The 16,951-nt window shown below is 35.8% G+C and overlaps 1 protein-coding gene across 7 annotated transcripts; it reads right to left on the bottom strand.

Annotated features, from left to right (window-relative positions):
- Nucleotides 1–408: 408 nt before the first annotated feature.
- Nucleotides 409–16,948, bottom strand: si:ch211-266g18.10 (titin). Of its 7 annotated transcripts, none has more exons than XM_063908233.1 (49): nt 16,567–16,948; nt 15,771–15,836; nt 15,395–15,532; nt 15,215–15,283; nt 14,922–15,017; nt 14,722–14,772; nt 13,134–13,202; nt 12,850–12,945; nt 12,651–12,701; nt 12,468–12,536; nt 12,175–12,270; nt 11,978–12,026; nt 11,792–11,862; nt 11,505–11,600; nt 11,306–11,356; nt 11,121–11,189; nt 10,884–10,979; nt 10,446–10,541; nt 10,247–10,297; nt 10,063–10,131; nt 9,795–9,890; nt 9,608–9,658; nt 9,423–9,491; nt 9,072–9,122; nt 8,909–8,962; nt 8,752–8,793; nt 7,524–7,571; nt 7,351–7,419; nt 7,203–7,250; nt 7,070–7,117; nt 6,942–6,983; nt 6,794–6,859; nt 6,641–6,688; nt 6,406–6,456; nt 6,274–6,312; nt 5,748–5,780; nt 5,621–5,668; nt 5,469–5,522; nt 5,249–5,293; nt 5,045–5,086; nt 4,294–4,341; nt 4,066–4,107; nt 3,555–3,602; nt 3,419–3,460; nt 3,261–3,305; nt 3,099–3,140; nt 2,955–2,999; nt 2,839–2,874; nt 409–2,726 (listed from the first exon to the last, which is right to left on the bottom strand). In XM_063908233.1, exons 1-49 carry the CDS (start codon nt 16,946–16,948, stop codon nt 2,644–2,646), a joined length of 3,306 nt encoding a protein of 1,101 aa, XP_063764303.1. In that variant the 3' UTR covers nt 409–2,643. The 7 variants fall into 7 exon arrangements, with proteins under 7 accessions (XP_063764303.1, XP_063764304.1, XP_063764305.1 ...); XM_063908234.1 differs by lacking the exon at nt 14,722–14,772 and adding an exon at nt 13,319–13,369; XM_063908235.1 differs by lacking the exon at nt 9,072–9,122.
- Nucleotides 16,949–16,951: the final 3 nt, after the last annotated feature.

Raw genomic sequence — 16,951 nt, 5'->3', positions numbered from 1 at the left:
TAAAAAAGTAATAAAGTCATAGAATAATATGCAGTATTTTTTATAGCAGATTATGTCACAAAAAGTCACTGTAATTGATGTCATAGGAAAGCCTTAAGTCATATTGTGTCATAAAAACATCGTAAAGAGTAATAATCTTAGACTTTAAAAAAGTTATGAAATACTTGAACAGCTGAAGTTTCTACTTGAATATTACTGAATATTAAATAATATCAATATGTCATAGTTACTTTTAGTGAAACGCCTCATACTCCAAGCTTTTTTACTGTACTAAAATGTTCATCCACCTATTATAACACAAACAGTCAAAGAAAAACATAAAATTGACCTCAAAATGATTGTGTAACCTAACAAATAGGCTGGATAATGTGAAAGACATGTTGGCACCTTTAGAGAAAGACAAACAACTTTTCCATTGCAAAGATTTAATGTCAAATTGGTACTATTCACAAGTATAAGGACGATGTAATGGTCCATTTATTTTAATATTTACAATGTGATTGTTTTCAATATAAGGTACTTTTTTTTTTAGCATCACCACTGAGAGACACAGGTATTGGTATCAAATGATACACAAGCTCAAGTGTTCTCAAATCTGGGAAAAATGACCACAAAAACAATCATGAGCATGAAAGAAACCCATCATGCACATTTCATTCAATCAGACAGACGGTGCTTTGATCACAGATATTTAACAATGTATGTATTGCACATTTTCCTGGTTTTCCTAAATCAAAACGTCTTTTTTACAATAGCAACTTTATCACTGAACTCCAATACCTATAAATAAATATCCAAAGACACTCTGGTAACAACATCTAAACCTAAAACATCAGATGATCATCACCACAAAACTCCAGCTGTTACAGTACAGTTACTGGAGCCTTGAGCTCACTGGGAGCTGCAGAGGGTGCACCATAATAGAGACTGTGATTATTCTAATAAATAAAAGATAATTAGATTTACTTTTGATTAAACTTGGGATTAGTCCCACAAGCTGTGATGACGGCATTTTCAACAAAATGTATAGAGCCGTATGTAAACAACATCTGGTGCACGCTGAAAAACAATGTACCCGTTTACATCTGAGATCAACTGCACAAACATGTTATGCCATCTGCCTCAATTAAGAGTGTATTTCAAAAATGTAAATGTTAACTTTGCTATGCTAAACTTCATCGTAACCACATTAACAAGCATTTCAGGTTGGCAAAAAAACCTGGAGGATAGCAGAGACTTGCAGCTGTCTTGTCATCATCTTCTTCTTCTTCAGAGACTTCTAATACGTGACTTAATATCAATCCTAAATCATAACCCAAACTGTTCCTCACATGCACAAGATATTCATAAATTATAATATGAATCCTGTGTTTAGCACAGTGCATGGGATGCAACAGCATCAGATATGCAATAATATCATTTTATGTTAAATACATAAAATATGATGATACTTTCAAAGACTTGAAACGATTATGCTAGCATAATGTTTAATAAGCACCTGTTCAAAAGGTTGCTAAATATATATCATGTTTCTATGTTGTGCACACAGACAATGAACCAATAGTCAGTGCGTTTTTGGTCAAGGAATCGCCACATCCTTTTTGACTGACAAAATAAATCCTCACATGTTCCCTACTTTTAATGTTCCAGCTTGTAAAACATCTTGCATCAAATTAAAATGCCATAAGTAAAAGTATTTGAACAGTGAGCAGCTGGAAAAAACAAGAACTTGCTAACATAACATCCAACTACTAAATGAATGCTTTACCTGATAATAAGTCTAACCTCATCCTGACTAGGCATGGCTTGTTTTTAGAGCTGTGTGCACATGGTGGTAGTTTAATAAGACTTAGTAGGTAGTTTTTCCTCAGTACATTTGGGAGCTCTCATAAACAGTGCATGGTCATTCCTTTTGACACATAGTAGACATAGGAGACAGAAACAGAAAAAAAAGGTAGAGGAATATGTTTTCTTTTTTAAATAACAGAAAAGATCATAAATATCATGAATTATGGAATTATGCTCAAACAATAGAAATGGCCAATTGCCTATTCCAGGGCCTAAAAGCAAAAAGGTTGCGCATTAAAGACCCGCTATCTAAAATGCAGAGAGGGAAAAGGACAATGACGGTGCATAAAAAGCATGATTACTGTACAAACCACTTTTCAAGTAAATGTGGGAATTGAACCCTTGAATCTGCAACTGTGGCCTTGTTTGTACCCTGTGTACAGCACTACGTTCCTTCTTTAAAAAAGTCACAATTTTATTGTTTTTTGCTTGTGTTGCTGTGAGGATCTAAATGAATGATCCACGGAGGTAATAAACTATATTGTTCCATCATGATATCCACCTTTCAAAACAATTCAACACAAAATAAACAATAAATCAAAATAAAAATGGAAAGGAATGACACTGGCTGCATGTATTTGGAAAGAGAGCTCAACCAAATCTGGAAGTATAAAAAAGTAGGTCCATCGTAAAAAAAATCCCTCGTCATCCTCTGCGGTTCAGGGTTTTCCTCTGAAGACCAGCAGGAAACAGCAGTCTGCGTTTCAGCAGCGCCGGGCAGGGCTTGACGTGACCTTGTCTTTATCAGTAAAATTGACTAAATTGTAAACCTCAGACTGGCTACAGACTGAAGTGTCAAATCTGCATCGGTGAGAAGGCGTAGAAAGGAAACTGGGCCTCTTCCTCGTCCACGAAGAAACACTGGAAGTAGGGCTCTTCTGTGGAGGACAGTGCAATATTTGACATTTCAGGACACTGTGTCCCTCTCTGGCATCTGCAATTTGCACTTATGTGTGATATTTCGGTTATGAGTGGGGAATTTGTACCAACCTTCCATCTGAAAGCTGTCTGATACAGAAGCCTCGGCTATCAAAATAAAAACACAATGTTAACCATAAAACAGATCAATGTTAGACTACCCTAAATGAAACTTCTCTTCACAGCACCTTTGATTTTCTCCTCCTTGGCCACTTTCTTCTCAGCAGCTTTTTCTACGACAAAAAGAGCATTTCATTTTCTGTTAATAACGCTGCTGTAATGGTTATGTATTTCACACAGGAATATTTGAGTGGCTTGACAAACACCTGTACCTTTCTTTGCGGGCTCCTGTATCTCTTTAAGAACTCTGTCCTCTGTAGATAGCAACACAAGATGAATAACTATTATTAGTCAAAGATTTGTGGTCATGGTATTTTTAAGCACATTCAAACAGTTGTTTAATTATGTTCAATGCTGAGTGCATATCACTTTACCTTTAGCTTTCTCTACTTTGGCGGCCTTCTTCGTCACAGTTTTTTCTAAAAAAATAACAATAATAATTAAAACATATATATTTAAATTTGCCCATAAACAGTGCACGAGTAGCTGTAACTGTCTGGTAACAAAGTCAGTTTCTTAAAAATCAAGATACCTTTCTTTACAGGCTCTGTTTTTTCTTTACGAACTCTGTCTTCTGCAATTTGTCACACATTTATTTGTGAATTTACAGCAAATATAAATGTATTAATGTAATCAACGCTATACTCAAAGCTAGCTTCATAGAGTACCTTTCTCTGTTGCAGTGGGTTTGACTTGTTCTTTTAAAAGGTCAAGCTCTGTTGCACAAATATTAAAGAAAGTAGAAAGAAATGGATGATTAGAAATATAGTTTTCATGCCAGTTGTTTTTTTTCTTGCTTGTTTAAGCCTGTGCAGCTATGCATGTGTGCTGTGGCTCGCTTTACACTTCTATGTCGTTATGAAAAGACATGCTTAAGATCCCATGGCAAAGCGAAAGCTGAAAACATCAAGAAACATCTCGGTGTTATTAAAACAGGATAAATAAAGCATTAAATAAATGCCATATACAGCACAGTGAAGAGTAAAGCTAAAATTGCAGATGGATAGTTTCTTGCTGAATAAAAACAGTGTCAATAAATGTTGATAGTTTTTATAAAGGACACTTTTACATTCAGCAGGAAAATATTGTAAGCCTTCAGATGCCATGTTGTAATCAGCCTACTATAGGGGTTACATTGTTACATGGTGTGCTGCCTCTACTGAAGCGCCACAAATGTACCTTTCCTCAAACGCAGTGCTCTGGACTTTTCCCTAGCAATGGCTGTTTCATCAGGAAGAAAATGCATTTCAATAATATACAGTTACCATACGGCTGGAAGTATTTTCACCACAAATGTGAGACTATAAAACAATAGCCTCATATCATCAAATGAACTAATTATCTTTGCTCCATAATTAAATGTATTTATGGTCAAATTGAACTTTGTTATTGTAGTAAACAACGTACCTTTCTCCAATTCAGCAAGTTTCTCCATTTCTTTAGAAACCTCCAGTTCTGCAAAAGGGAAACTAAGATCAGACTCTGCCAAGTGGGACACATTACTTGTGAGCGGAAGCTGCAATTCTCTCATTTTCCAACAATGCGTACAACAGCTGGAGTCACAGCAACAACAACAATAACAACAACAACAAAATAATCACATTTCTAAAGGTGACTAAAAGCAGCTTGCAGAGCATAAGAAATCTAGCTACTTTAAAAGCTGTAGTTAGTGTTAAAAATGTTCATTCCTGTTGAGCAGATAAACTCTGTTGTTTGGTTACATTTAGGGGGATTTCTCAGAAAACCTTGACGTGTGTTTTATCTTCCTCTCGTGAGCAAAGAAGTGTCCGGATACATTCCACACATTTCTAACACATTGTTATGTACGGTTGGTTGGATAGCCTTTGTTTTGGGTTCCCCGCTCTTTATTTCCCACGTATAAGAACGTAAGAGTTATAAAAGCCTAACAAATAGAAGTGCTGCGCAGATCTACCAACTAAAAGTGTCTAAAAGGGTTAAAGACTATTCCTCAGGAGAAAAATCCCTCTCCAATTCCTGTGCATAATACTGATTATTATGGATCTCTCGGGAAAAAACATGCGTGTTTTTCTCCTGAGACATCCAATCAGAGCTTTTATTATGAACTACATTTTTAACTGTTATTACAATCATGTTATATGTTATATGGACTATCCCTACTGAAGCACTACTAATGTACCTCTCTTTACATGGACTGGTTTGGCCCTTTTCCTTACTAATGCTGGGAGAAAATGCAGTTAATACATAGTATTTGTGATAATGTTTGGCGTATACCTATATCAGATTAAAGGAAAGTGCCAAGCTGACACAAATAGCTGATATTAATAATAAGTACTAACATTTGTCACCAAATGCTAGAATTAAATATCGTTATTTTTCTTACCTTTACTAACAGCTGGTTTCACTTTGTCCTTTGGCACTTTGGGCTCTGAGTAAATACACATTTAAGTATTTGCTGAATTGTATTAAGTAGCTTTGTCATTTAGTTGCTGAAGTCACACTACAATATTATAAATTATTAAGTAGATTATACAATCATTTTTGTAAAGCTATACAAAACCACCGCAGAAAATCTCTGCAGGGGCAGGAAAGTGACAGGCTACCTTTTCTCTTTTGAAGGGATTCCTTCTTTGTTGCTGCCTTTGATTCAGAAGGAGCTAATATTTAAAAAAAAAAAAAAAGGTTTTTAAATTGTAAATAAATTAATCATTTGTAAATATCTATGACCTTGTTGTTGTTTGAATTAAAAATGTACCTTTCTTCTCGTGAGCTGGTTTAGGTGTCTCCATTGTAACCTCAGGTGCTAAGAGTTATGAAAATATAAAACCTTTAAGGAAAAGTATTTTTTTTAACACAATAAGTCTGGGTTGTATTTAAGTTACCTGTTTTGGAAAGAACTGCCTTGGCTTCCGGTTCTAAATAGGAAGGGAAATAAAATGGCATGATGGTTTTTGCTTCTTGATAAGATGCAGGGAAACTAAATTACGTGTCTTGAACATGGGATTTGAAAATGTTAGATATTACCTGATGACAAAATGTTCGGCTTCTACTTAAAATGTGACTATAAGCCTTTTCACACAAACGCAATGCAGCTTAGATAAAGCATCTAATCTCTGCTGTATTAAAAGCATCTTCAAAATATCAAGTTAGATCACAATCCATTAAAACAAAACGGTCGGCTTATGGTGAAGCGCGTTCATTCAGATCTGAACACTAAAAGGACCAGACAAAAAAATGGTGAACTATACTACTATTTTACGCTGATATAACAACACATTTGGGTAGACTCTTCAACATTTCTTTAAAGTTATATTACTGATGGTATTCTGATTCAGTTTGGAGTATCTAATCAGCAGCCACATGTTAGTAGCTAGGAAAGCACTAGAGGAACAAACTCCTGCAGCATACCTTTCTTCTTTTCTGCAGGTTTTGGTTTGATAACAGGTGCTAGAGAAATATATATCCCGTTAATTCTAATGGATAAAGTCAAATCATAAACTAAAACAGAAACACTTATGAAATGAATTAAGATAAACAAACCTTTTGTGGGGGTCACTTGCGTGGCCTTCTTCTCCTTGAGAACCTCAACTTCTAAAGCAAATAACAAAACAAAGCGTATTTACACACTTGTACTAAGCAGACTGTCAAAAGTAATAGACACAATTGCACATTCTTATACACATATAATATATTAAGTGTGATATTTTAACAGTCAAATACTGTATTATCTATAATATAGATAATATTTGACTGTTAAATCTAGTTAAATCGCTGCCTTTTTTTGTTGGTGCTGGCTTGGCTTTCTCTTTTGGAGTTACAGGCACTGAGAAAGAAAGAATATATGTGTGTATTTTATTGAGTAGTAGGCACTAGGAGTTTAAGCATGTGCTGAGCATATGAAAAGCAGTTTGTAAATAAAAAGATGCACCTTTCTTCAGCGTCACAGCCTTTGCCTTCTCCTTTGTTATTGAGACATTTTTGTGCGCTAACTCTGCTAATGTAAGAAGAACAATAATGAAAAGCTAAATCCATTTCTTCTTTATTTGACAAAGAGTGATTTATATGTCTCCTTTTACCTTTGACCACTGAGGCTGGTTTTGTCTTTAGTGGAGCAGGTCCTGTGTACAAATATTCAAGATTTGTCATTCCACCAAATGAGATGAAACATTTGAACGATGAAGCAAAAGAGCAAAGACTGTCTTACCTGTCTTTGCAGGAGCTGATTTGGGCTCCTCTTTTGAAACCACTGTTTCTAACAAAACATAGAGCATGATGTTCAGTTTGCGAAACCAAACCTTGAACTTATGTTTTTTTATATTATTGAAAAAGAATCTTACTTGTTGCCGGAGAGACAGACTTGACTTTCTCTTTAGGTGCCTTCACTTCTGAATAAAAGAGAACAAAAAACAAGCTCAGCTTCGTTGACTTAACACTCAAACATGAAGAATCAGCGACCAATGAAAAATATAAGCCTTAACAATGTACCTTTTTTCATAGGCACAATTTTGACTCTCTGTTTCACCAAAGAGGCATTTTTAGGAGTGCCCTCTTGTTCTGTCAGCAGAAATGTGCAAATAAAATACACGCAGTTTGTAATGACAGTAAAACATTTAGTTTGTTTACCATTTTTAATTTATAATATCATGCACAACTCTTACCTTTTTTCAAGATGACTGGTTTGGACTTTTCTTTGGGAGCAATAACTTCTGTAGTTGAAAAGTATAATGTTATTTTAAAGTAGGACAGCATTTACATTATGACAACCAGTGTTGTGGGCAACGCGTTAGAGTACTCTAATTACTTTTATCGAGTAACGAGTAACGTAACGCCTTAGTTTCGTGCGTTCGGTAATCAGTAACTTAGTTATTTAAAAAAAAAGTAATCCGTAAAAATCCCGACTGCAGCCTGCTTTTTGTCAGACAGTTCTGTGCCACCTGCGGATGTGTCAGCGGAGGCGCAGTGATGCGTCTGTGCCCTGCTGCTGACCTACATTACCTGTGTGTGTGTGTGTGTGTGAGTGTCTCGAACCCCCGGCAAGATGGCAGAGAGGTCAGCGTTTTCATCGTGGAAGTACGCACATTATTTGCAATTGACCAGCGAAAAGGACAAGAACAACATAACGGTAAAATGCACTCTCTCTGTGTGTTGTTGAAAAACGTTTCGAAAGTCTTCTTTTGCTACGTTTCAGTCACTACTTTGAAGAGTAAATGTGAGTTTAGGCCTGTGATACTTGAATAGCATTTTCATAGTTCAGCTATGAGGCTATATTTGTAATTTGCCTGCTGTGTGCCAGTGAGCGATTTTATTGTTCGTTTTATTCGGCATTTTTGTTAGATCGTTGATTGGTCGTTAATTTATAAATGGATCTGAATCTGCAACCTGTTTACCTCAGATTCTGTTTACTTAAGCGCACGTAAATGTATGCACTTTCATAACTGCATCATATCGGCTACCTGGGCTGGGTACCAAACGTTAGGCAACTCCTGAATTTTGATCACATGTTCTGTGATTTAAAAAAATAAAAAATAAAATGCTAGTGTGGCATATAACTGACTGTCTGTAGTGTTATTGTTATCCTGCAGAGTTAATTTGGTTGGATGATGTTATTCATTGTCAGGACGTCTCGGTGCATTTAAAGTAGGCTGTGTGTCTGCGTCAGTTAAGCTGCAGCATGTGCGAGGCGCTGCAAACGGCTTTTAATTTTCGGTAACGCAGGAGTACTCTAACGCGTTACTTTTATTAATAGGTAACGCTGTAACGTAACTGATTACTTTTAATTGATAGTAACGTTGTAACCTAATTAACTACTTTCCAAAGGAACTATACCCAACACTGATGACAACTGATCATTTAGTTTTATGGGAGAGAAAACAAGAGTGTGTGTACCTTTCTTAGCAGGGGCTGCTTTGGCCTTTTCCTTTGGAGCTTCTGTGTCACAAAAGACAAGTTAGTGGATAAGCAAATTGATATGTCAAAAATCTACACCAAAAACAACAGCATTGCATTCTGATACTCTGGTCATGTTAGTGAGTCTTTGAATTACCTGGTTTAACAGATTTGACTTTTTCCTTTGGTTCCTTCTTGGGCTCCTTGGTAGCTGTTTAATTAAATGATGTTAGTGACAGTAATTAAAAAATATGCATAATATCGAATCACTTTTTCATTTGAATCGTCTAATTAAAGAACTCAAATGAGCTTGCTCTCACCTATCTTCTCAGTTACTGCTTTGGCTTTCACCTTAGGAACTTCAGGAACCTCTACTTTTGGAGAATATATTGTATATATATATATATTACGTTGATTTGGCTTTACATTAAACATGTAAGCTATGCCACTGCAAATCAATGCAATATGGGGTTAAGTATCTTGCCCAAGGATACTTCTGCATGTTGACTGCAGAGAGTGGGATCGAAACTGTAGCCCCCTGAGTTGCAGACTAGCTTGGTTATCCCATGAGCCAGAGCCCCCCCTTACAATATCTTTTCATGGAAAAAACAAAGCAGTATCTTTGAGCCATGCTCCTGGTTAGGCTTCATGGCTTTAAGGCTTTGCATTACCTTTTACTACAGGTTTGGGTTTGACTTTTTCCTTTGGCTCCTTCTTAGGTTCCTTGGGGAGTGACACTGCTGGAAAATCGTGACACCAACAAGCCTTTAGATTTTAGGTTTATTAAAAGATCTGTGTTTATTATTTGCAATTTTATGCAACTAGATTGCTTCCTATGTTTCCTACGTAGAAATACCTTTCTTTTCAGGTTCTGCTTTAGCTTTCACCTTAGGTACTTCAGGAACCTCTAATGTTGAAGAATATAAAGAAGTATAATGTATCAGCTTATCCTGACCTAACATTATACAAGCTATTCCACTGTAAATCCATAATATTTACAAGTATTAAAAGACACAGTGACCTGTTCTGACAGAGTTTCTCACCTGCTTTTGTTGCGTTAAGGTGTTCCTTCTTCAGGACAGGTGCAACCTCTTTCTTGACAACTTTAGTCACCTTTTCAGTCTTTTTGGGTTCAGCGTCTAAAATAAAATGGTAAAGCTGGTTGAAAAGTTTCACATAAATAAAGCAGTGGAAACAGATATATATTGAAAGAAGTTAAAGACATTTTTGGGACAATGTATGAGCGATCTAGCTCTAGTATCCTTTAGCCAGCTCCTGGTATGACTTTATGGCTTTAAGGCTTTGCATTACCTTTTACTACAGGTTTAGGTTTGACTTTTTCCTTTGGCTCCTTCTTAGGTTCCTTGGGAAGTGACACTGCTGTAAAATAATGAGAGCAACAAGGCTTTAGATTTTAGGTTTATAAAAAGACAAGTGTTTTTTACTTTAAACTCTATGTAAATATAATACTTTTATATTTGCTACATAAAAATACCTTTCTTTGCAGGTTCTGGCTTTGCTTTCACTTTAGGTACTTCAGGAACCGCTAATGTTGGAGGATTTTCATAAATATAACTTATTAGATAATCTTGGCTTTAAATTTAACACGTGAGCTTTTTCACTGCAACATCTGCTCTAACCACAAGGACAAAATATCACTGTGATCTGTTATTGTGCATACTGTATTATCTCACCTGCTTTTGTTACATTAAGATGCTCCTTCTTCAAGAGAGATGCAACAGCCTTTTTGACTGCTTTAGTCACCTTTTCAGCCTTTTTGGGTTCAGCGTCTAAAATAAAAAGGCAAAACTGGTTGGACACTTTCACATTGAATGTTTCAGTGGACACAAATATAACCATCAGTGAAAAAGCGCTATCTTTAGGACCATCTTTGAGTTATGAAATCTAGAAAGTACATTACTTTTTTTCAAAGGGATTTCCATGAAAACTGCACCAATACTACTATAGCATCTTTTAGCCATGCTCGTTGTATGGCTCTAATGTTGAAGAATATAAAGAATTATAATGTATCAGCTTATCCTGACCTAACATTATACAAGCTATTCCACTGTAAATCCAGAATATTTCCAAGTATTAAAGACATCGTGACCTGTTCTGACAGAGTTTCTCACCTGCTTTTGTAACTCTAAGCTGTTCTTTCTTCAGGACAGGTGCAACCTCTTTCTTGACAACTTTAGTCACCTTTTCAGTCTTTATGAGTTCAGCGTCTAAATAAAATGGTAAAGCTGGTTGAAAAGTTTCACATAAATAAAACAGTGGAAACAAATATAACAGTCAATGAAAAAAGTTAAGAAAATCTATTTCCAGTAGCCTGATCCTTTGAGTATGGCTTTATGGCTTTGCATTACCTTTTACTACAGGTTTAGGTTTGACTTTTTCCTTTGGCTCCTTCTTAGGTTCCTTGGGAAGTGACACTGCTGTAAAATCATGAGAGCAACAACGCTTTAGATTTTAGAGTTATAAAAAGACAAGTGGTTTTTATTTTTAAATGTCTGCAAGAATATTACTTTTTAAGTTTCCTACATAAAAATACCTTTCTTTGCAGGTTCTGGTTTGGCTTTCACTTTAGGTACTTCAGGAACCGCTAATGTTGGAGGATTTTCAAAAATATAATTAATTTTCTAATCTTGGCTTTAAATTTATCATGTGAGCTTTTTCACTGCAACATCTGCTCTAACCACAACAATTAAATATCACTGTGATCTGTTACTCTATATACTGTATTATCTCACCTGCTTTTGTTACATTAAGATGCTCCTTCTTCAAGAGAGATGCAACAGCCTTTTTGACTGCTTTAGTCACCTTTTCAGCCTTTTTGGGTTCAGCGTCTGAAATAAAAAGGCAAAACTGATTGAACAGTTTCACATTGAATGTTACAGTGGAAACAAATATACCCTTGAATTGAGAAAAGTTTAAAAAGTCTATTTCCAGTAGCGCTATCTTTGGGACAATTTATGAGCAATCTAGCTCTAGTATCTTTTAGTCACACTCCTGGTATGACTTTAAGGCTTTGCATTACCTTTTACTACAGGTTTAGGTTTGACTGTTTCCTTTGGCTCCTTCTTAGGTTCCTTGGGAAGTGCCGCTGCTGTAAAATCGTGAGAGCAACAAGGCTTTAGATTTTAGATTTATAAAAAGACAAGTGTTTTGTACTTTAAACTCTATGTAAATATAATACTTTTATATTTGCTACATAAAAATATCTTTCTTTGCAGGTTCTGGCTTTGCTTTCACTTTAGGTACTTCAGGAACCGCTAATGTTGGAGAATTTTCATAAATATAACTTATTAGATAATCTTGGCTTTACATTTAACATGTGAGCTTTTTCACTGCAACATCTGCTCTAACCAGAACCATAACATATCACTGTGATCTGTGACTCTATATACTGTATTATCTCACCTGCTTTTGTTACATTAAGATGCTCCTTCTTCAAGAGAGATGCAACAGCCTTTTTGACTACTTTAGTCACCTTTTCAGCCTTTTTGGGTTCAGCGTCTAAAATAAAATAGCAAAGCTGGTTGAAAAATTTCACATAAATAAAACAGTTCAAACAAATATAACCGTCACTGAAAGAAGTTCAAACTATCTATTTCCAGTAGCCCTATCTTTGGGACAATCTATGAGCAATCTAGCTCTAGTATCCTTTATGCACGCTCCTGGTATGGCTTTATGACTTTAAGGCTTTGCATTACCTTTTACTACAGGTTTAGGTTTGACTGTTTCCTTTGGCTCCTTCTTAGGTTCCTTGGGAAGTTCCACTGCTGTAAAATAATGAGAGCAACAACGCTTTAGATTTTAGATTTATAAAAAGACAAGTGTTTTTATTTAAAAATGTCTGAAACAATATTACTTTTATATTTGCTACATAAAAATACCTTTCTTTGCAGGTTCTGGCTTTGCTTTCACTTTAGGTACTTCAGGAACCGCTAATGTTGGAGAATTTTCAAAAATATAACTTATTAGATAATCTTGGCTTTACATTTAACACGTGAGCTTTTTCATTGCAACATCTGCTCTAACCAGAACCATAACATATCACTGTGATCTGTTACTCTATATACTGTAATATCTCACCTGCTTTTGTTACATTAAGATGCTCCTTCTTCAAGAGAGATGCAACAGCCTTTTTGACTGCTTTAGTCACCTTTTCAGCCTTTTTGGGTTCAGCGTCTAAAATAAAAAGCAAAACTGGTTGAAAAATTTCACATGAATAAAACAGTGGAAACAAATATAACCGTCATTGAAAGAAGTTCAAAAAATCTATTTCCAGTAGCCCTATCTTTGGGACAATCTATGAGCGATCTAGCTCTAGTATCCTTTAGTCACACTCCTGGTATGGCTTTAAGGCTTTGCATTACCTTTTACTACAGGTTTAGGTTTGACTTTTTCCTTTGGCTCCTTCTTAGGTTCCTTGGGAAGTGACACTGCTGTAAAATCATGAGACCAACAAGCCTTTAGAATTTAGATTTATAAAAAGACAAGTGTTTTTTATTTAAAAATGTCTGAAACAATATTACTTTTTAAGTTTCCTACATAAAAATACCTTTCTTTGCAGGCTCTGGCTCAACTTTCACTTTAGGTACTTCAGGAACCGCTAATGTTGGAGAATTTACGAAAATATATTTAATTTTCTAATCTTGGCTTTACATTTAACACGTGAGCTTTTTCTCTGCAACATCTGCTCTAACCACAAGGAGAAAATATCACTGTGATCTGTTATTGTACATACTGTATTATCTCACCTGCTTTTGTTGCATTAAGATGCTCCTTCTTCAAGACAGATGCAACAGCCTTTTTGACTGCTTTAGTCACCTTTTCAGCCTTTTTGGGTTCAGCGTCTAAAATAAAAAGGCAAAACTGGTTGAAAAATTTCACATTGAATGTTTCAGTGGACACAAACACACCCTTAATTGAAGGGTGTGTTTGTTTAAGAAAATCTATTTCAAGTAGCCCTATCTTTGGGATAATCTAGGAGTTATCACATCTATTAGGTAAAATAAAATGTTCCAATGACCTTTCATGAAAACTGAAAAAGTATCATAATGTATCTTGCACATGCTCCCGGTTTTGGCTTCATGGCTTTAAGGCTTTGCAGTACCTTTTACTACAGGTTTAGGTTTGACTTTTTCCTTTGGCTCCTTCTTAGGTTCCTTGGGGAGTGACACTGCTGGAAAATCACGAGACCAACAAGCCTTTAGATTTTAGATTTATAAAAGATCTGTGTTTATTATTTGCAATTTTATGCACCTAGATTACTTCCTATGTTCGCAACACAAAAATACCTTTCTTTTCAGGTTCTGCTTTGGCTTTCACTTTAGGTACTTCAGGAACCTCTAATGTTGGAGAATATAAAGAAGTATAATGTATCAGCTTATCCTGACCCAACATTATACAAGCTATTCCACTGTAAATCCATAATATTTACAAGTATTAAAAGACACAGTGACCTGTTCTGACAGAGTTTATTACCTGCTTTTGTTGCGTTAAGATGTTCCTCTTCAGGAAAGGTGCAACCTCTTTCTTGACAACTTTAGTCACCTTTTCAGTCTTTATGGGTTCAGCGTCTAAAATAAAATGGCAAAGCTGGTTGAAAAGTTTCACATAAATAAAACAGTGGAAACAAATATAACAGTCAATCAAACTAATTAAAGAAAATCTATTTCCAGTAGCCCGATCTTTGGGACAATGTATGAGCGATCTAACTCTAGTATCTTGTAGCCATGCTCCTGGTATGACTTTATGGCTTTAAGGCTTTGCATTACCTTTTACTACAGGTTTAGGTTTGACTGTTTCCTTTGGCTCCTTCTTAGGTTCCTTGGGAAGTGCCGCTGCTGTAAAATCATGAGAGCAACAAGCCTTTAGATTTTAGATTTATAAAAAGAGAAGTGTTTTTTATTTAAAATGTCTGCAGAAATATTACTTTTTAAGTTTCCTACATAAAAATACCTTTCTTTGCAGGCTCTGGTTTGGCTTTCACTTTAGGTACTTCAGGAACCGCTAATGTTGGAGAATTTACGAAAATATAATTAATTATCTAATCTTGGCTTTACATTTAACATGTGAGCTTTTTCACTGCAAAAATATACTCTAACCAGAACAATTAAATATCACTGTGATCTGTTATTGTACATACTGTAATATCTCACCTGCTTTTGTTACATTAAGATGCTCCTTCTTCAAGAGAGATGCAACAGCCTTTTTGACTACTTTAGTCACCTTTTCAGCCTTTTTGGGTTCAGCGTCTAAAATAAAATAGCAAAGCTGGTTAAACAATTTCACATAAATAAAACAGTTCAAACAAATATAACCGTCACTGAAAGAAGTTCAAAAAATCTATTTCCAGTAGCCCTATCTTTGGGACAATCTATGAGCGATCTAGCTCTAGTATCCTTTAGTCACACCCCTGGTATGGCTTTATGGCTTTAATGCTTTGCATTACCTTTTACTACAGGTTTAGGTTTGACTTTTTCCTTTGGCTCCTTTTTAGGTTCCTTGGGGAGTGACACTGCTGTAAAATCATGAGAGCAACAAACCTTTAGAATTTAGATTTATTCAAAGTGGTTTTTATTTAAAAATGTCTGCAAGAATATTACTTTTTAAGTTTCCTACATAAAAATACCTTTCTTTGCAGGTTCTGGTTTGGCTTTCACTTTAGGTACTTCAGCTTTTGTAACATTAAGATGTTCCTTCTTCAAGAGAGACGCAACAGCCTTTTTGACTACTTTGATCCCTCTCACAGACCTTTTGGGTTCAGCGTCTGAAATAAAATGGTTAAGCTGATTTAACGTTTCACTTACTTTTACAGTGGAAACAAACTTACTCTTCAATTCACACGGGAAACTTTATTTATACTTCTTTAGACCTCTATCTGGGTCTTTCTATAAGCAAACAACTAAGTACCTACAAATATTGTATTGCTATTAAGGCTGTACATGGATCATACAAGTATATTTAGCCATGCTAACAACATGGCTCTATGGATGGTTTTGTATTACCTGGTTTTACAGGTTTAGTTGTGATTTTTTCCTTTGCTTCCTTCTTGGAGTCCTTGGGTGCGGCCACTGTTGGAACATGATGACATATAAAGCCCATAGGTTTCAAGTTTGTATAAAATACATTTATCCAAACCAATTAAAGAACCTGGTCACGTTAGCCTAATGCTGGGAGCATTTCACTTAAAGCATTGCCGTGTTGTACAGCTGGATAGAGACTGTAGACCACGGGTGTCCAAACTTTTTTCACCGAGGGCCATATACAGAAAAATATACGAAGGCCTGGGCCCCTTACTAGAGAGGTATATTGCCTCTTAAGTTAGGTTATAAGTTAGAACAATCAATCAAATGTATGTAAGTTATGCTTGATACTTGAATATGCTTTAAGAAAAAAACAGCCTACATCACAGCTCTCCAACGGGCTCGCTCAGAGTGCTTATAATAAGGGGGGAAATGAAGGGTATACTTCAAGCTTGTTAAGTAAATAAGTTATTGGGCTTTTTTTTCATCAACTTAGATTTGTTAGAAAATGTTTTCAACTTTAATTTCTTTGAGGGGGCTCATTAACTGAAAGCGGTGTTATATATGTGTACATATAGTCTTGTGCTTGTCTTATATTTAAGTACAATATAAGACAAGCACAAGTTTCATTTGTGGGCCATATGACTTTATCCTTTTGAAAATAGCTCACGGGCCGCATTTGGTCCTCGGGCTGTAGTTTGGACACCCCTGACTCTTGGTATTGGATAAGGGAGTGTCAACAGAAAAAAAAAACATTGTATTGTAAGACTATGCTTACCTGTCTTACTATCTCCCTTCTTGAAGGGTTCTTTGTCTTGAAGTGGCCTCTTGATTTCTCTTGAGGGCTTTGTTGGTTCTTCTTTGAGAATAATCTTGACCTCTTTCTTTTCTTTGGCTGGTTTCTTTTTTTTGTCCTTAGAGAGCTTCTTTGGTTCTTCTTCTGCCTTTCTAGACAGTTTTGTCGGTTCTTTTTCATCTTTGGAAGGTTTCTTTGGTTCATGTTTTTCTTCAGAGGGCTGCTTTGATACTGCCCTTTCTTTGGAAGGACTTGCTTTCTTTTCCTTCTCTTTCAACTCCTTAGAGGTCAGTTCTGGTTCTTCTTTTGCAGGCTTTGTTATGCCAGTCTTTGGAGGAAGTAGTTCATCCTTCTCATCTTCCATAGG

The sequence above is a fragment of the Eleginops maclovinus genome, chromosome 19 (assembly GCF_036324505.1).
Source record: "Eleginops maclovinus isolate JMC-PN-2008 ecotype Puerto Natales chromosome 19, JC_Emac_rtc_rv5, whole genome shotgun sequence".
In the NCBI taxonomy this organism is placed as follows: Eukaryota; Metazoa; Chordata; class Actinopteri; order Perciformes; family Eleginopidae; genus Eleginops; species Eleginops maclovinus.
The sequence above is the reverse complement of the archived record's forward strand: the minus strand, read 5'-3'. Positions and strand labels throughout refer to the sequence as shown.